The sequence below is a fragment of the Rhinichthys klamathensis genome, unplaced genomic scaffold, assembly GCF_029890125.1.
Source record: "Rhinichthys klamathensis goyatoka isolate OS25496 unplaced genomic scaffold, OSU_Roscu_1.1 h1tg000090l_1, whole genome shotgun sequence".
Classification (NCBI taxonomy): domain Eukaryota; kingdom Metazoa; phylum Chordata; class Actinopteri; order Cypriniformes; family Leuciscidae; genus Rhinichthys; species Rhinichthys klamathensis.
The window spans coordinates 4,047,656-4,067,702 of record NW_026606629.1 but is presented as its reverse complement, the minus strand read 5'-3'; the positions used below and the strand labels follow the sequence as shown (position 1 = coordinate 4,067,702).

Genomic DNA, 20,047 nt, shown 5'->3' with positions numbered 1-20,047 from the left:
ATCCTTCAAAACTGATGCAATGTATATTTTTGAGTCATGAACAAGATTCAGTTCTTAAATAACATTTCAAAATGTTTAAATACATTTTTATGTCAGGGGGTACAACCAAAATTGTATATATACTGTAGACTGTAGTTGTACCACCTGAATTTATCAGATTATTTTAAAAGGAAATAACGCACTTCACACAAAAATATGCACATCATGTCTTTAAACCTTACATTTCCAATGGGTTTATTTCTATTAAAGCCAAGAGATTTCAATTGAATTATTTTGGTTAAATGTTGTTGACATTAAAACACTGTAAAACATTAAATACAATTTTGAAAACTGTTTTATAAGAGTTTTTGAAATGTGCACATGCCCATACACCTACATTTATGATTATTATTAGCTTTAAATTGCACTGTGGTTAAAGAAGCAATATATATACACTTGTAAAAAGAAGTGTGATTGGTGTATTAAACAGTGGTCAAGAGAAGGTGTCAGCATGATCTCGCTGTGAGGAGAGGAGTTCACTCCTGAGAGGAGTTCACAGCGATGTACTGTAGCTGAAACCCTCCAGCCGTCACAGAAGAATCAGAGAGGAACTTCAGAGTCATGACGTTTCCTGAGCAAGAGACAACACAGAAACAAAGATACTATCACTGATCTCTAGTTCACTAACCATAAAGAAGAAATAAAATAATAACAATAAATGCATTCAAACTGAATGCAAGAGAAGCACGGTTGAACTTAAAATAATACAACAACAGACCTGTACTTATGAAGTCCTCCGGAAGTTCATCCCCACAGTATCTATCCAGAATAGACACAAAGTTATTCTATTATTTTTGGATTACATTTATTTTTTTGTTAAATTGGAAACTCTCAGCAAATGTAACTTAAAAGGCCTATAGTGAATAAAACATAAACAACTACGGTATTATTTACCTGCCAACAAAGCCTGAAACATCATCATAGCTGTCAAAGATCTCCAGATAATCACTGAGGCAAGCTGTATCCTCCTCAATGTCAAAGTCTAGGAATTGCAGGCGTATTCTCTGGCCGTAGCGCACACGAATGTGCCAGTAGCAAATCTGCTCATCCTGGTAGTCTTCTGGATAACCAGGAGAATCTAAAACCTTCTCCTGATCTGTGTGCACTCCTCCACACTCCTTTGCTGCAAAGTCAGTACAACAGGTGTACAAATTAATACATAAATAAATATGAATAAATGAAAAATCAAATGAATAAATAAATAAATATCAATAAATAAAAAATCTAATAAAACAAACTGGATACAGATTAAATTTAGACTATAAATTTGTATTCATTTATTATAAATTTGTTCATTTATTTATTTATAAATAAGCCAACCCATCATGTTTGTCTTGTATTGCATTAATCATCTATCTAAATATCTAAATTAAACTTTCAGGCAATGCTTTGTCAAATCATTATTTAAAACCTTTGTGTGTGTGTGTGTGTGTGTGTGTGTGTGTGTGTGTGTGTGTGTGTGTGTGTGTGTGTGTGTGTGTGTGTGTGTGTGTGTGTGTGTGTGTGTGTGTCAAGTATTCCCTACATTAGTGGTCACAGCTACACCCTAACATCCACAGGGGCCCGGCCAACTCTCCTGGACCTACACCAACATCATCAGAAACAACAATGGACTGGACTGAAACTTCAGGGGAAACTTGTGTGTCTCTCCTCCACTGATCACTCTGTTTCTCACTCATTTTTTTAAGAATACTGCACTCTGTGAGGACATTATCATTTTTACAGTAAAAGCCAGACTACAAGTTCTTCCAACCAGACTCAATATTTCTATCTGGTTTCAACTCAGGTACCTCATTGTTTGCATCACACTTCAGAACAGATCACTGAAACACTGCCACACATCTTGAATGGCTGCCATGCCTATAAAGGAATGTACATCGCACGCCACGACAGAATAGTGGATCTTATAGTGAAGGACATATCAAGCCATTTCTTATCTGCTGTAAAAATGTACAAACATTCTTGTGTAAAATCATCTATGTTTCAGAATTGTAATAGCTCTGAAACCTTTTCTCATGTGCTTGCAAATACACCAGATATTGTTGTGATTAATGAGGAGATCAGCGAGGTGTTCGTTGTGGAGGTTGCATGTACCTTTGACTCTAGTATGGAAGAAGCCTTTATGACTAAGATGATTAAATATCAACCACTTCTAAACATCATCTCAGAATTAGGTTATCAGAGCCGACTTCTTGTGCTCATATTTGGCAGCTTAGGACACACACACAGGCTGGTTGTAAGGGGGCTTCAACAACTAGGGATGCCCAAAAAGAGGGCTAAACGGCTAGCAAAGTACTGTGCTCTGTCTGCTATTATAGGCAGCCGTCATATCTGGCGGAGACGGTGCTACTTGTATCCATAACAACTGAGTGACGCTAAATATTGTGAAGACCTGCTGTATGCCACTGGTCCTTGATTATGTGCATGCATTTGACTGCATCTATAGTATTTGTGTCCCTGTAAATCATTTCTTTTAAGTGGACTTAAATAAATAGTTCAAATGTGTGTGTGTGTGTGTGTGTGTGTGTGTGTGTGTGTGTGTGTGTGTGTGTGTGTGTGTGTGTGTGTGTGTGTGTGTGTGTGTGTGTGTGTGTGTGTGTGTGTGTGTGTGTGTGTGTGTGTGTGTGTGTGTCAAGTATTCCCTACATTATTGGGACAAAATATCCCCACAAAGATGGCAATATCCGAAATTCTTGTCCTTGTGTGAACATTTTTTTGTCCCCATGAAGAAAACAGCTTATAAATACTGAGGGAAGTTTATTGAAAATGTAAAAATGCAGAAAGTGTTCTGGGATGGGTAGGTTTAGGGGTTGGGTTATGGATAGTTCCCATAAAACATGAAAAAAAAAACCCACGTGTGTGTGTTGATCTATTAACAATTTCATCAGATGAGATGACGGTCAGGTGTAATAACTGCTTATATGATCAATTGGGAGCTTACTTAGAATGCCATGTCTAAAAGGACATTTGACAGGACATCTCAACCTGAAAGTGTGTGGTCACCATTTACTCTCTGACTTCTCTTTGAGATCACTGCTGACTCAAGCTCTCCATCTTTCACTGGCTCATTATGATAAATCAGAAGAAAAGAGCCAGTCACAAACTCAGCTGGGTCTCTGGTAAAACATTACTAAACCTTGTAAAACTTTCACGGGGCTTCGTTAAGATTACTCACAGTGAGAAACATTTTACATATTCACACAAGAAAAAACAGACAGAGAATACAAGCAAGCATTTTACAAGAAATGTAACTTATATGAATAATGTCCTGTGCTGCGATTCACTGTCCATCTGTCATCGCGTGCCATAAAACAGCCATCACCTTTTCCCCTCAATGTTTAGTCATGGTTGTCTTTGTCTAGACCACAATTTATCCCACCCTTATAGTTTAGAGACCAATGAAAGTCTGAAAAATGATAAAAAGAAAGGGTCTTTAAACTATGGAGATTTATACCTTACTACCACGCTAATGACTACATTTCAGTCCCAGTTAAGGGTGTTTCCCAAAATCATTGTTAGCCAACTATGGTCGCAAGTTCCATAGTTATCATTTCTCAATCATTTCTATTTCCCAAAACCATAGTTTCAATGAACATTCACAAACAGCATCACAAAGTTGGTACGACAGCTCTTGACCTATTGTTAGAAGCATAGTTACTTGTTTATATAACAAGTGGACTTAATAAATCCTTATTGTGGACGAAAAAAAAAGAAAAGAAAAAAAAGCTGGCATTCAGTACAATCTATGGGTACGTTTACACAACAATAATGTACTGGAAAAGTTTTTCTTTGCGTTTTTAGCATACAGACGACAACGTTGTCACAACGATCCCTGTTCACACGGATCCATGAAAACAATTAAAAATGCGGTTAAAAAGACTAAACACATAATACGCATGCGCATGACGTCCCCGTTTTCACAAATTGGACTTTTTGTCGCTTACACAGAGATGATAACGGTATAGTTTTCAAAAACTTGCACTTTGAAAGCCATTTGCATTTTCAGGCCCCCAAAACGCCATTGTTGTGTAAATGGATGGCCATTTTTAGTTGAATGTAAACAGCCCCTATATCTTTTTTTTTCGAATATACACAAATTTCATTTACGTCTTTTAAGGGCAGTTTACACAACACCATTATCGTCTCCATGTAAACTACAAAAACGAAAATTCGTGAAAACGGTGACGTCCTGCGCATGCGTATTACGTATTCAGTCTATAGGGGACAAAGTGTTTCTTTATAAAGTGACATCACTAACTGCTGGCCTGGCTTGCATAATACAATTTTTGGATTTTTCCAAATATCTCTTTGTATGACTTAATCCACCCAGATTTGCCTAACTGCCACCTCTCAAACTCACCCTCAGGGTTATAGCAGTAGACATCCCACTTTTCACTTTTGTTGAGCCGGTATCCGTAATCAATGATTCCGACCTTCCCGAAACCACAGTTGACACCAGCTTTAACAATCGGATAGCCCACACGTCCTTTGTCAAACCATCCAGCTGCACACACATGGAACCCTTTGGGAGAAAGACAATATCTGTTAGTATAAAACATCTTTTAATGATCTCAAATTCAATTAATTAGAAATTCAACTAATAACTAGACGGTAAAGTTCGTAGACAAACTTTAAGTTGCCTTGAAAAAGCCTAGCCAGAAAGTTTGAAAAAGTTTTAAACTGTTCTAGCATGGTTTAACATGCTTTACCATGTTTCCAGTAAATAAATATTAATAAGAAAGAGAGATTAGTTAGAAAGAAAAAAAGAAAGAAAGAAAGATTAGTTAGAAAGAAAGAAAACGAAAAAATGACAGAAAGATTCGGTAAAAAAGAAAGATTAGTTAGAAAGATAGATAGATTGGTTAGAGAGAACGAAAGAAAGAAAGATTAGTTAGAAAGAAAGAAATATTAGTTAGAAAGAAAGAAAAAGACAGAATGACAGAAAGATTCGGTAAAAAAGAAAGATTAGTTAGAAAGAAAGAAAGATTAGTTTGAAAAAAGAAAGAAAGAAAGAAAGATAAGTTTGAAAAAAAGAAAGAAAAAAAGAATAGTTAGTTAAAAAGAAAGAAAGATTAGTTTGAAAAAAGAAAGAAAGAAAGATTAGTTTGAAAAAGAAAGAAAGAGAAAGAAAGAATAGTTAGTTAGTTAGTTAGTTAGAAAGAAAGATTAGTTTGAAAATAAGAAAAAAGAAAGAAAGATTAGTTAGTTAGAAAGAAAGATTAGTTAGAAAGCAAGAAAGAAAGAAAGAAAGAAAGAAAGAAAGATTAGTTTGAAAATAAGAAAAAAGAAAGAAAGATTAGTTAGTTAGAAAGAAAGAAAGAAATATTAGTTTGAAGAAAGAAAGAAAGATTAGTTAGAAAGAAAGATTAGTTAGAAAGAAAGAAAGAAAGAAAGAAAGAAAGAAAGATTAGTTAGAAAGAAAGAAAAAGAAAGAAAGAATGACAGAAAGATTAGGTAAAAAGATAGAGTAGTTAGAAAGAAAGTCAAGAACGAAAGAAAGATTAGTTAGAAAGAAAGAAAGATTAGTTTGAAAAAAGAAAGAAAAAAGATAGATTAGTTAGTTAGAAAGAAAGATTAGTTTGAAAATAAGAAAAAAGAAAGAAAGATTAGTTAGTTAGTTAGAAAGAAAGAAAGAAAGAAAGAAAGAAAGAAAGAAAGAAAGAAAGAAAGAAAGAAAGAAAGAAAGAAAGAAAGAAAGAAAGAAAGAAAGAAAGAAAGAAAGAAAGAAAGAAAGAAAGAAAGAAAGAAAGAAAGAAAGAAAGATTAGTTAGAAAGAAAGAAAGAATTATTAGTTAGGAAGAAAGAAAGATTAATTAGAAAGAAAGAAAGATTGAAAGAAAAAGAAAGATTAGTTAGAAAGAAAGAAAGAAAGATTAATTAGAAAGAAAGAAAGATTGAAAGAAAAAGAAAGATTAGTTAGAAAGAAAGAAAGATTAGTTAGAAAGAAAGAAAGAAAAATTAATTAGAAAGAAAGAAAGATAGATTAGTTAGAAAGAAAGAAAGATTAATTAGAAAGAAAGAAAGATTAGTTAGAAAGAAAGAAAAAGAAAGAATGACATAAAGATTATTTAAAAAAGAAAGATAAGTTAGAAAGAAAGGATAGATAGATAGATAGATAGATAGATAGATAGATAGATAGATAGATAGATAGATAGATAGATAGATAGATAGATAGATAGATAGATAGATAGATAGATAGCAACTCAAGTCAGAACAGCCTGAAGGTCTGAGCCGAGTTTGGTGGTCTAGGAGGAGATACAGTCTAATTAAATGTTACCAAATGCAATATTAACAATGATTAATAATGTTTAAACATAATACATTAAAATGATAAAAATATACGTAATGTAAATTTCCATTATTTATTTTTCTCAATGTTCATATTATTGCATTTGCAGTATTTCACAAACAGATTCTGTAGAGACTGAATATAAAATGTTCTCTATTTCAAAGCTAACAATTGAAGGAAATTCGTCTTTTTCAAGGGTATGAAGAATAGAGGGCTCTTGTGTTCTGAGGAGCCATGGGCACAATTTGAAGATGCAAAGAAGCAAAGCAGACCTCCTGCATAGAGTGCCATAGGCCTGCACTAACCATACAATGTTGTCATTACTGATCAGAGCCCAAGTCTGGATCAAATTTACTCTTACTGCAAAGAAAAGGGAATCATCTTACAAGAAAACAGGTGTTACTGCTCAGGCAACACATGACAAAGACGTCTACAGTTAAACAAAACACTGGGTGGCACTGGAGAATGTCCATTGCTTTGTTTATGATGTGTGCAAATATTTTATACATCTAACTGTGAGAATGTTGATTATCATTCTGCTTGCTGACAGATTCAAAATAGTTTCTGATTATACAATAAAACCTGGACCAGACCCTCTCTAGCTGTTTATTTTGACATCTGATCCAAGTGAGATTTGTAAGTGTGATACAAACCAATTTGTCGAGCAGCCTCCAGTTGATCATACGTAGCAAGAGCCCCCCCCTCAAAATTGCACACAGCCTTGGCTTCCTTATACGTCAGCTGATATCTTCCTTTGCGAGATTCGCGGTGGTAAACTCCAGCTGCTTGCTCTGTAAGGAGAGAGAAGATGGGTCTCATTTGGCAACACTATCAGCTTCGAGGACTGAAGTTATCTGGGTCTGTTCAGCGTCTAAGAACAATGATTCTGCCTGTCTACTCAAATTACATCAGAACTAAAACAAGGAACTTATTTTAGAAGGTTTTACCCAACATATAATATATTTTACTGTGCAGGACATCCGTAAGGGACAAATATGATGTACATCCAGTTTCTGTTGCTAAGATTACTAAACCAGATGAGGCCTCTTTTTACCTCACATGCAGAACATCATGCTGTTTTGCAGTTGTTTTTAAGCACGCATGCATAGGTTGGAGGAAGTTGGATCCTGTCTCAAATGAGTTATAAGCCAGTGATTTTACTGTGTTGGCCTCAAACATCCAGGTTTTCAGAAGACTTCAACCATTAGTGAGCTCCAAACATGTCTCTGAGAAAAGTTTGAAGAATGAATGTAGCAAGATACTGTAGCTTGTTTAGCCCTAAGTGTTTTCAGATGTGTTGTAGATGTCAAGCCACTTTGCCACCACAAGTAACATTTACTTATGCCCCTATGAACTGCATAATGTGAATATTATGTAGATCTATGTTTACATCAAATCCATGCTTTAATGGTAATCTAATCATCGCATGTTTCAACAGTCCAGTGGCTTGCAACTTTAAATGTCTTTAGCGTCACAGAGCATCTTTGATAACGGTATTCTATAGATATGAAGACCGATCTATCGGATCTTTCGACCAATCTGATCTTTTTTTGCATTTCGATTCTGAAATCCAAAGCACAAGACAGTTTTTCTCTTATTACGTGGATTTGGCCCATTTTCCTCCACTTTTTACAACTGTTTTTCTGCCACCACAATGCGCACACAGCTGCAAATGACATAACCGTGACGACGATTTACCAATGTTTTAGTTGTAGCCAACTGTGATTTCGGTTAAACCATTTAACTTCAACCATTAAGTTGAACCAGTAATTATTAGTGTGTAAATTATGGGGGATAAATAGTATAGCCTACGACTGGAACCACACACACAAAAAAAAGGTTTTGTAGATTTGAATTTATGTAAAGTAACTTTTCATGAATTAACTTTAGTCGGTACTACATAATAGTGATAAAATATTAGAAACAAAATGATATTAGCCTTCTTGTTGTGCTTCATCGAAGTACTCCTGAAACTTAGGGAAGTTTGGATAATGGTTACCTCAGATCATGAACCCCACTTCTGCTCTTTAGCGTATATGAAATCAGGTAAATGCATGCTCTGCACTGATATAATAGACATTTACCGCCAGAGAAACAAGCACGCAGCCATCTTTAGAAATTGGTCTATTGATCAATAAGGTGAATATATAGATCTATAGAAGTTATGTAGCCCCGCCCCTTTTCAGCGCTGCGCCCGTTGTGTTCTGTCTTCCGGTTTGTATTTCCACCGCATGAAGGTAAGATCTTACGGATTTATGAATGAACCGCTCGTTTTAAAATGTTCCCGGTCTACTGACATTTGTCATCAGCTTCAAACATTACAATGCTCATGATAACTTTCGTTAATAAATCCACTTCACCAGCTATTACTCTTTGGCAGCGATGCCATAGGAATATACAGGAATATTCCGTTTGAAACGGAAGTTCAAACTAAATTTCTAAACATGGCTGCGTGCTTGTTTCTCTGGCGGTAAAGGTCTATTGGCCTATAGATCAGTGCAGAGCATGCATTTACCTGATTTCATATACGCTAAAGAGCAGAAGTGGGGTTCATCTGAGGTAACCATTATCCAAACTTCCCTAAGTTTCAGGAGTACTTCGATGAAGCACAACAAGAAGGCTAATATCATTTTGTTTCTAATATTTTATCACTATATGTAGTACCGACTAAAGTTAATTCATGAAAAGTTACTTCTATAAATTCAAATCTACAAAACCTTTTTTTGTGTGTGTGTGTGTGTGGTTCCAGTCGTAGGCCATACTATTTATCCCCCATAATTCACACACTAACTACTTATTTAAATGGTTTAACCCAAATCACAGTTGGCTACAACTAAAACATTGGTAAATGTTGGTTTTACACGGGAAAAGAGTGTAATGCTATAGTTATCAAATTCAGATTGTTCTGTCCTGTGTCTTAACAAACAACTCTAATCTACAGAGAAATGCCAGTGAGTTTCTTGGATCCTGATGAAAGTGTTTTGAGGTACCCTGGGGTAAGTTGCAGTAGCCTGCCCTACACAGTAACAGAATGAAGTCATTTCCCTGTGTTTACAAGGTCCTTCAGACTGGCTGCACTATCAGCCTTCACAGAAATAAACCTCTCATATGGTTCTAAAGCGCACAGCACATGCAGTATAGGCTATAGTTATAGAACATAAACCCTGTTGAGCAGTAAATGAAAGATTTTGCTTTTTATAATCTTGAGGGGAAAAGTTAAGAAACCGCACTTTTAAAATATTGACAAGTCATGTCCAATGATTCTACTTAACACAGTTTGGATCAACAGTAAGAACAAGTGAAATAAATACCCAGCCAGATAGAGTTGTGCAGTATCCCATTCTTGTAACCCCAAGCTTCAGTCTCCTTCAGGACACATATAACGGCGAAAACAGCCGTTAACACGCGCATTTCTCTCACTCCGCAGCGGATCATATGTTAGTGCAGCGGTCACCCAATGAACTGTGAAACACATCATGTTGTGTTGTGAGTTTAAATGGTTTTCCTGCCTACTCGACTCCGTTAGGTGTGGTCTGACGTGTGATTTCAGTAAATGACGACGATTGTGCGGAGGGCTGGATCGGGGAAGACCCCAGAGCAGAGCCATATGTCCTGCTAGAAGCTTATAGGCTAGCTACTACTTTATAATAAATAATTGAATGGTCTTGAATATTGGTTTGCGTTCACTAAGAAAAATAGTCCATTACCTAAGCATTCGATAAAAAAGTAACTTGGATTGCAAATTACTTGGATTGCAATTGCAAATACAGTGCTGGTCAGAATGATTTGCCCCCTTGGTAAATATGATCAAAGGTGGCTTTAAAAAATAAATCTGTATTGTTTATCCTTTTGATATTTTATTTTACAAAAAAATTCCTTTAGATTCCCAGATCCCTTCTCTTCAGTTCAGCGCACTCATTTTCTATAGGGTTCAGGTCAGGGACTGGGATGGCCATTGCAGATGCTTGGTTTTGTTCTCAGTGACCCATTTTTGTTTTGATTTTAATGTTTGTTTTTGGATCACTGTCCTGTTGGAAGATCCCAACATGGCCCATTATAAGATTTCTAGCAGAGGTTGTCAGGTTTTGATATTTTATCTGTTGGTATTTGATCGTATCCATGATGCCATCTGAACAAGATGTCCAGGACCTCTGGCAGAAAATTAGGCTCAGCATTCATACAGCAGAATACAGCAGAGTATTTCATTTTACACATGGGGTACTTTTTTTTATCCCTGTATGAACCAAACCCATCTTAATGTGTTTGGTGCCAAAAAGCTCTTTTTTTTGTTTCATCTGTCCATCATCTGAACCCTATAGAAAATGAGTGCGCTGAAGTGAAGAGAAGAAGCGCCAACATGGATCTGGGAATCTGAAGGATCTGGAGAGATTCTGTATGAAGGATGTTCTCCAAACTCATCAGGCATTATAGGAGAAAACTCAGAGCTGCTATCTTGGAAAAAGGAGGTTGCAAAAAGTATTTAATAAAAGGGGGCAAATAATTGTTCCCAACGTGTTTTGGAGAAAAACAATTATTTCATAATGTGATTTTTCCCCCCACTTTCGATTCTTTTACTTCAATGAAAGGTTAGATTTTTGCTAATTTCTTTAATAAAATATCAAAAGGATAAACAATTTATTTTTTACAGCCAGCTTTGATCATATTTACCAAGGGGGCAAATAATTCTGACCAGCACTGTATATATATAGGCTATATTTCCAATCCAAGTTACTTTTTATGAATACTTTTTTATTGAATGATTTGGTAACATATTTAGCAACATTCAAATGCCAGAAGCCCTGTTTTTAAAATTAAAAACACATGTGTAATGAGTAAGAGCGTGAAGCAGCCTGTAGTGATGAAATCACTGCTACACTTTAATTGAAACATTGTAACATAACAGATCTCAGATTTTAGTTTAAGACAACTCAAATGTTTTAATCTATACAAGAAGACATATTTTAGAGACACCTCATCTCCAGTCTGATGAAAAGATGAAGTATTTTCTTTGTTTATATAGAATATCATATAAACTACAAATTAACAAATTTTCTTTTTTTTTTTTGTATATTTGAATGCTTAAAACATTACAAAGTAAAATAAAAAAAAGGTCAAAATAACAATATATATTATTTTAAGTGTTATATATATTTATTTTAAATGTAAAATTACATCATTGAGGTCTCTGCGTGGGATAAAACTCTGAATAAAATTAAACAGCAGAAACAGACTGGCCCGGATCCGTGTGTACCTTCGGATAATTTGTTTTCTCGTTTTTTTTTTGTTGTCTTCTTGTATAAATGTATTTATTCATTTTTAAATGGAATTTATTTTTCCAACATAGACAGTCAGGAGTAATTGCTTGCAGATTTCATCAAAATAACACCCGTCTGTTGTACTCTGACTTAAATTTAAGAAGTGTTGTTTCACAGTCCTGCCTACTACATGAATTGCAAATGGTTATTTTCATTCCCCCTTTCATGATTTCATGCCATACTGTAACACTGTCCAGCTCATTTTGTGGTTTAATACAGGCCATTTCAAAATCTGTGAGTCTGTGGAAAGGCCTAACACACCCCAAAAGACATGAAAACTGCCAAAGAAAAGTTCAGCCGGGAACTCTGGACATTTATCTGTTTCAATGATGGGATAAAAACTATTTATGATATTAATTTTGGCTTGTATGCCATGCATACTTTGTTATGAGGCTAGTGAAGAAATGATTAGATCACTCCATTAGATCATTTCATCAAACAGAATATACTATTTAACTTGCCCTACTTAATTGCTTCCAGATTAACAGTTTACCGTGCTGGCCTTTAGTATATGAGGTCGTAATTCTTTACTAAAAGTGGATAGGAGGTAGAAGAAAAAAAGATGTACTGTGGCACGCAGAAAAAAAGATCAGTTGGATATGACTTGAATACATCTGCTTATTTAGTGAACTTCACAGAAATGCCATACTACTGAACAAATAAATTTATGTCAAAGCTGATCTTGGTTTCCAGGTCACATTGTCTCTGACCTAAACCTTGCCTCAACCTTTCTGGAAGAGAGAAACAGAATTTCATACAATGACATGTAATTCCATGACACAACATCCTGCTTAAGTCTACACCATAGAAACCACAAAGACGCACCAACCAATACACCCAAGGCCACATTCTCCCTCACACACTCCAAATGAATGAGTCACTTATGTCTCGCTCCGAATAGTTCACTTACAATCTGTCATCATTAATGTCCCAAACTCATAGCTACATATGTCTTGTTATATGACATATAACATATGTCTATATGAGTTGAATAGACGACTTTTAACTCTCTGGTCCTCTTCGGTCAAAAATGACCAAAAACTTTTACGTTTTGAATTATTGAATTTTTTTGGTTTATCGGAATGGGATGACGCTTGGTGACTTTTGTTGTATTAGCTATGTGAACATTAAAAAAAATCTGTGAGTCTGTGAAAGGCCTACACACCCCGAAAGACATGAAAACTGCCAAAGAAGTTGTGCTGTTAGATCTTAATTACTGTTCCCTTCTGAAGTTTTATTACCATTTATATAATTAAACTGAATAAAATACCAATTAGTTGCAAAATGTCTGTATAGAGTGTTTTGAATCATCACTATTCATCCTTATTTTATTAGATTTGTTAATTATTAAATACTGAGTAACAAAAATGCTTGCATTGTGTTCTCTTTCTAACCAAATGTTATTGTTTGATTGTAATCATAATGCAAAACCTGATACTTATCTAACAAAGATATCTAAAAATATCTAAAAATATCAAAAAAGTATTTTTTTATAAAGTCTAAATATATATCTAAATATATATAAATAAAAAAAATGGAGAAATTATGTCTTAAAAAAACAATGGGAATCAAAATGCCTCTCTATGTATTTATATAGGGAGCTATAGTATAGCCTACAGGCGGTTACACGACATTACACACATTTGTATTTTTAACGACACTGGATGGCGCTTTTCTCACTTCAATGTTTTTTATTTTAAAGGACTGCACTCTATTTTAATGTGAAATGTTGCATTTATTGAACAAAAAAAAAAATATATATATATATATATATTAACTAATGGGAAAAAAATGCTCATAAAAATTTTATAATTATTGCATAGTAACAAACCTTTAAAAATTCTAAATAATAATCGAAAAATATTATTGAACTGGGGGAAAAAAAGTTAAATTTTAAGGCTTCGGTCACTTTCAACCGGGAAGAAGCCAAGAGTGACCCCTAAACAAAGAGGACCTATGTGAACACTAATAAGAGCAGAATAAAAGTTGAGGCCTGTGGACATGCACTATGACACTTCATCCAGTAGATAGTGCTATAGGACAGAGCAGCACAATTCTTCTATATTTCTTTCCACAAAAGATCCTTATTCCCTAAGAACATATTCTGTAAAATAGTATTTTTTCTTATTGTTCTTTTTTCAATTATGTTACAAAACTGTAGTGTCATTAATCACTGCAAATAATTATGTCGAAAAATGGAAGTATTCTCTAGGCTCCGTGATTTAAAAGCAGTTCATTTTCAGTCAATCTTGTTCATTTTTGAAATCTAGATCAAACTAAATAAATCTGGACTGATATTAGTATTTGTGTGATCATTCAATGTTACAAGGTCAAGGTTACTTTATTGTCCCCGAGGGGCAATTATTTGTACAGCCAGCAGATAAACACAAGGCACAACACACAACACAACCACAAGGTATAAAACCCACATAATCTCTAAAAATACATAGAAAATAAGTTAGTTATTAAGTACATTAAAACAGTTCTGGCAATTTGTTTAATATCGAGATCGAAGTCGGGATAAGAGAGTTTGTGTATCTATTTGACCCGCATCTGGACATGGAGTACCTACGGCCTGAAGGGAGTAGCTTAAACTGGCAGGACAAAGGATGACTGGGGTCAGCTGCAATAGCTATAGCCTTCTTGGCCACTCTGTTGGAGTAGATGTGGGGGGGGGGGCAATCTTGCTACATGTTCTAACATTGCTCTCTAGTCGGTTTTTGTTCTTTGTAGACAAGGAACCAAACCAACAGATAAAACAAAAAGTTAAAACAGACTCAAGAAAACAAGAATAAAACATTTTCATCAGAGTGGAGTCAATGTTAAAATTCCTCAATCTACGGTAAAAATACATTCGCTGACAAACAGCATCAGTGTGAGAATCAAAACATAGCTTACTGTCAATTGTTGTGCCAAGGTAGCCTACTTGTATTCTTGTACTTTCTCAATGGGTTGACCATCAATGATAGTGAGGGGGAGAAATGGGCTCTGTTTCCTAAAATCAATAATTAGTTCTTTCGTTTTAGACACATTTATGTTTAAAAAGGAACACTTACACCACTCATTAAAATCCTTCACTATTGGTCCATGATCAATCACATTTTCATTTAAAAGAGACACAATGCAAATTTTAAAATCTGTCTATCATCATAGTGTGAACGCCATTCATTTGTGTATAATACAAAAAGAAGAGGAGAGAGGACACATCCTTGAGGGGAGCCAGTAGAAGATAAAAGTTTACCAGATAAGACACCATTAACCTTAACCTTTTGGGATCTTGAGGTTAAAAAGTCAACTAACCAGGCTGTTAGACCTGGGTTAATGTTGTAGTTCTTTAAAAGTCTATCTGCTAAAATGTGGGGTTGGATGCAGTTAAAAGCTGATGAAAAATCAATAAATAATAATCGCACAAATTATTATTTTTACAGCAGATAATGTGAGCAGGACATATACAGTATATAGTAATATACCCTACTTCCTTTTTGATCACATTAAAGATCCTTGACTGGGTTCTGCTTATGGCAATGAAAGTATACTGGCATACAAAGGGTTGATTTATTGACTTCATTGAGGGACAATTGAGATTTGGACCTGTGAATGTTACTGACAAAGATCAGACACTCAGGCATAAAGACAAAAGTCTCTGAAATACCCACATGATTATTTATAGATAAACATACTAATGGCACCTGTAAAAACTTCCATGCTGCCTACGAATCTGCACAAGGCGAGTAGGGCTCAGTTTACAAAAATCATTTGCATCACAAATGATTGATCACCAGTGCTGAATGAGCTTACTGTGGCTCACGCCAACTTCACTCTGAATCAAACAGAGTGGATGTAAATTCCTTCACTGAACGCAGACATTTAGTGAGTCAAAGACACAGCCTCATTAGATGAGTATCAGACCTCAGTGCTGCAGAATGGTGAACACAAGTAGCCTACCACATGTTCCTGGAACAACATCTTTGTTGATCCTGGAACACCTTTCCAATCAACCAATCAGATTTGAGGGACAAGTTTACAGTTTATGTCAAGTTTAGGTTTAGAACCAGGGTGAAGTACTTAAACCTCAGTGTTATTCACCTATCATTACCCTCTGATTTTAGGGAAAAGTTATGGGTAGGGTTAGGTTTAGGGGTAGGGATTGGGTAAGGACTACATTTTGGGACAGGAATGTTGATCCAGGAACATGTCTTACTTGGCAAAATCACGGTGACCGATGCAGGACATACCTTGCATTCCAGTAAAGATTAATGTTGGCAGTTATCACATCTCCCTGGAAATGAAGGAAATGAAAGACACGTTTGACACATCTATAGATAGGTTGATAACTGCATGATGCTTCCATTTATACTGTCATGTATGTTTTTTATTATTTTAGTTTTTTGAAAGAAATTAATACTTCTGTTCATTAAGGATGCATTCATTTGATCAAAAATGACAGTAAAAATTTGTGAATTGTCTATTAATCAAAGAATCCTAAAAAACTAAATCAGAAATAACAAAAAAATAAGAATGATAAAAATGAGAATCTTGTTCTTCAATGGAAGAACTTCTGTCTGTTCAAAATCACACGAACAACGGTCACAGATCACTTATATAATTAGTGACCTAAAAATAGTTTACAATCTTTTTTGTTTTTTGCTTAAAATTTTTCAAATTCTTAGGACCACCTTTTTATTTGAACGAAATGAGAAATAAATGAAAGGAAAACGAGAGAGACTTCACAAGGGGGCAGAAGATCAGGCCTTCACAGTCACATCTGTTGCTGTTCAGCTCCTAGACGTTACCGAAACACACAACCCTACTTTCCCTTCTTGTGTTCAGAGCTGCGTCCTCTCCCGGTGACATGACTTCACTTCTGTCTGAATGCTCTGGCTGTTGATTCTGGCTCACTGCTTGGGAGGAAAACAGCATTCAGTTCATCAAACTCGGAGAACATGTGATTTATGTGCAAACCACAGGGTTGACATCCCAACAGGGAAGAACCACTGGAGCTCCATACACATTTGTACTTCTCCAACCCCAAGTCTCAGCTCAAAATGTCAGCCATGGTTGTGTTGTGTGGCAAGAGAACACGGAAATGATGGAATGGGACCAGATTTTGATTTGGAGAAAGATTTAAATTTATCGTGCAGACTTTTACAGCAAATACAACTTCTAAACGCAGAGGAACATTTGAAATGTAAGACCCTTCTCCATACCTTTGATTGGATTGATAGTAGACAACCCACCAGACTTGGTAAAATACTCTTTAAGATGTCCTAGAGACAGTCTCATGGGATTTCACAGTAAATCATCACTGAAAGTGGTTTTCAACTAGGTTCAAAAGGCGTGTGCACTTTCCCCATCGCAAACACAGCTGCTCTCTATAACTGAACATGAGTCCTGTCCTGAGACACGTCACCAAACACGCACACACAATGGCTGATTTATACTCCCAATCTTCTTCGCTGCAGGTAAAAAAAAACCTGAAGCTCAAAACAAGCTGCCCATTTGATCTGACCTACCAAAAGTCACAGGAGAATATGATAAATAAATGGTAAACAAACATCAGCCAATTAAGCGCCTCACCCAGACCAGGTGCACGGCCTGCTTAGATCAAGGGCGGCTGCAACCTTGCTTGAGTATTAAGTCAGATTTTCCCCATCAGCTTAGAGAAGGGTGCTTGTGTCATTCCTTGCTGAGCTGACATGTTGCGTTAGCATCAAGCAAAAAAAAAAAAAGAAAGTATGTTTGAAAGTACAAGTTTTTGCATAGTTGAGCTACAGCTGTCCGTCCAATTTTACACGATGCAAGGTGTAATTTAATATTTGAAGGATTACATTCTGGACAAAGCCGATTTATACATTGCATCACCTAGGTCTGTTAGACTGACTATGGGGGAAAAAATCTCAATAAAAAAACCCCCAATTTCATCAGAACTAATTATTTGCATGACAGTTTAAAAAGACAAATTATTGCTTTAGTCTGGCTGAAATCAAACTATGCATGTAAATGTGTAAGAAACAAATGATAAGGATCTTGATGAAGTTGTTTATTGCAGCGTAGCAGAGACAAAGTACATGTAGCACCATGGGACAATCGGACCCGGAATGAACCCAGAACATCCAAATCTCAAACCTTTTATCCCATGACAGTGTACCACCCCTTATGTAAATCAAGTGGTTCCTGTTGTAACAGCTGTGGTCTGTATGTTAATAAAGCTGAGATGCTCCATTGTCTGAGATGGTTCTCAGGGTCCCTCACCTGCTCCAATTCTACAATTGATGACCATTTGCTCACGATGTGATCCACTCAAATGGTGCAGAAACAACAAAACTGTTGACTTTGTTGTTCTATACAATAATTAAGCCATTTTGGGGAATGAATAAGATTAACCACCTTTCTTGGAGTGGAATCTGGGTCTGAACAGACTATAATTTCTTACAGTGCATTTTGTAGTTGAATTTTTCTTCCCTATAGTGGCATATATCCAAGTGAAACGGCTTCTCGAATAAGAGAACATGTAGGGCGGGACTTCATTTTTTCCATGGGGAATTGACTGGATAGTTGTTGTTTACTATTGCTGTGATGTCATGTGAGTGACAGGTTGTCCTGCCCTCGCGCCAGTAAACACATCATCAGAGAACAGAAGAGATGTCATCATATTGTATTAAATATCAATATTATTTTGATAAAGATTAAGATGGCACATGAATTTTTAAGAAATAATGATGTGCACAGATATATCTATTCAGTGTCTCATGTGTGACAGCATTCTAAAAATGAGGTGCTCATGTTAAAAGAAGTTAAACTTAGACCCTTGTTTTTTTCCATTGCACTGAGCGCAAAACACCCTTAATAATGCCCTTTTTGTGCCTTTATTAAGTTGACACAAACATTACTATTGATATGGGGTCAATCTAAGAAGTTTTTACTGGCAGATGGGTCTGCAGTGTCTAATTTTTTTTTACTTGGTCCAGGTCCTGATGGGATGGGTGTGAAGCTACTAAATGTAATCGTTCCAAAAAGAAACGAGACACTCTTGAATTATCAGCAGGCAGTGTTATTGCATCACAATGTACAGTTGAAAATCACTATGAAAATGTGCAACCTGTGGCAATACACCAAAGAATAGTATTGTAGAGTGGCATTACTTTCTTTACTTGATAAAACCTCAACCTAATATACAATGTGCAAAACAAGAGTTAAGAGAATTATTGTTCTGGTTATGTTAGTACCCATTTCTTCATTAAAGAGTTGTATAATTTAGCTTTTTGTTGAGTTCTATGCACACTCTATGGTGTCTGACTACTGTACATGTGCTAAATAAATTTAATTCATGTAAAATATGTAACGGCTGGGAAAGGCACACTGTTAAATATATACACTTGAAAAAAAAAAGTCTCTTTGCCTTTAAAACATTGCACAGCAAATCCATCATAATGAGCAGGAGGTATGGTTAGAACTAGAGAAAATTAGGAGTTATATTCAAAGCGCCCCATGGCAGGTCAACGTCCATTGCTCATGAAGGTTTCTGGACAACTAGTCAAGCCAATCCTCTTCTCATATTCGGCATGTGTCCAACTGCTGCTCACCAATGAACGTTCATTATCCAACCGCATAAAGATCAGTTCTAATTCTCAGAAAAAAAAGAAAAAAAAGTTTGCATTGCAAAAGACCAATAAATTTGCTGTCTCTGTCCTCCACTGTAGAGCAGAGGCGTGCTGGACAGGTCCTGCCATGTCCCCCAGTCCAAATGCAGGTTGATCAGTGGACTCCTCCGTTGCATGACTTGGAACTGTGCATATGGAAAACTGTCTCCATTGGGTGAGAGGGGATGGACTGTTTATAAACAGGATTAGATGCCTAGGAGGAAGACAAGGAGAGACATACAGAAGAGTAAATAGGTCAGATGGGTTCATTGAAATGCACATGGTTAGAAGGGCAGAGCGAACAGAGCCTTGGAATGATCATCATGACTGATCTGCACTCCCAGCTGACTGATGTTTTCCAAAAGGCCTCATGGTTTCAATCAAAGCCTAGTTGTCTGTGTGATTGCATGGATTTGCCTGTTCAAGCTATTTACATTTTAGGTAACTTACACACAGTGCAAACAGCAACACTACAAATAAAATAAGTAAATATATATATATATATATATATGTGCATTTCAATATACACTCACCGGCCACTTTATTAGGTACCCCATGCTAGTAACGGGTTGGACCCCCTTTTGCCTTCAGAACTGCCTCAATTCTTCGTGGCATAGATTCAACAAGGTGCTGGAAGCATTCCTCAGGGAGTTTGGTCCATATTGACATGATGGCATCACACAGTTGCCGCAGATTTGTCGGCTGCACATCCATGATGCGAATCTCCCGTTCCACCACATCCCAAAGATGCTCTATTGGGTTGA

The 20,047-nt window shown here is 36.0% G+C and overlaps 2 protein-coding genes across 4 annotated transcripts in view; both read right to left on the bottom strand.

The window, feature by feature from the left end:
- Positions 1–217: 217 nt before the first annotated feature.
- Positions 218–20,047, bottom strand: part of tnfaip6 (tumor necrosis factor, alpha-induced protein 6) — a 39,873-nt gene continuing 20,043 nt past the window's right edge. Inside the window, exons 2-7 of one of the 2 annotated variants that reach the window (XM_056251887.1) lie at positions 9,640–9,764; positions 6,982–7,119; positions 4,400–4,561; positions 934–1,162; positions 758–798; positions 218–610 (exon numbers count right to left, since the gene is read on the bottom strand). In XM_056251887.1, the coding sequence (XP_056107862.1) occupies positions 516–610; positions 758–798; positions 934–1,162; positions 4,400–4,561; positions 6,982–7,119; positions 9,640–9,763 (789 nt within the window). In that variant the 5' untranslated portion in view covers position 9,764 and the 3' untranslated portion in view covers positions 218–515. Of the gene's footprint in view, positions 611–757; positions 799–933; positions 1,163–4,399; positions 4,562–6,981; positions 7,120–9,639; positions 9,839–20,047 lie in introns of those variants that run through there. The other variant, XM_056251886.1, reaches the window with a different exon arrangement.
- Positions 18,674–20,047, bottom strand: part of itgb5 (integrin, beta 5) — a 42,435-nt gene continuing 41,061 nt past the window's right edge. For both annotated transcript variants that reach the window (XM_056251884.1, XM_056251885.1), the window contains one exon: positions 18,674–19,497. In XM_056251884.1, the coding sequence (XP_056107859.1) occupies positions 19,399–19,497 (99 nt within the window). In that variant the 3' untranslated portion in view covers positions 18,674–19,398. The remainder of the gene's footprint in view (positions 19,498–20,047) is intronic.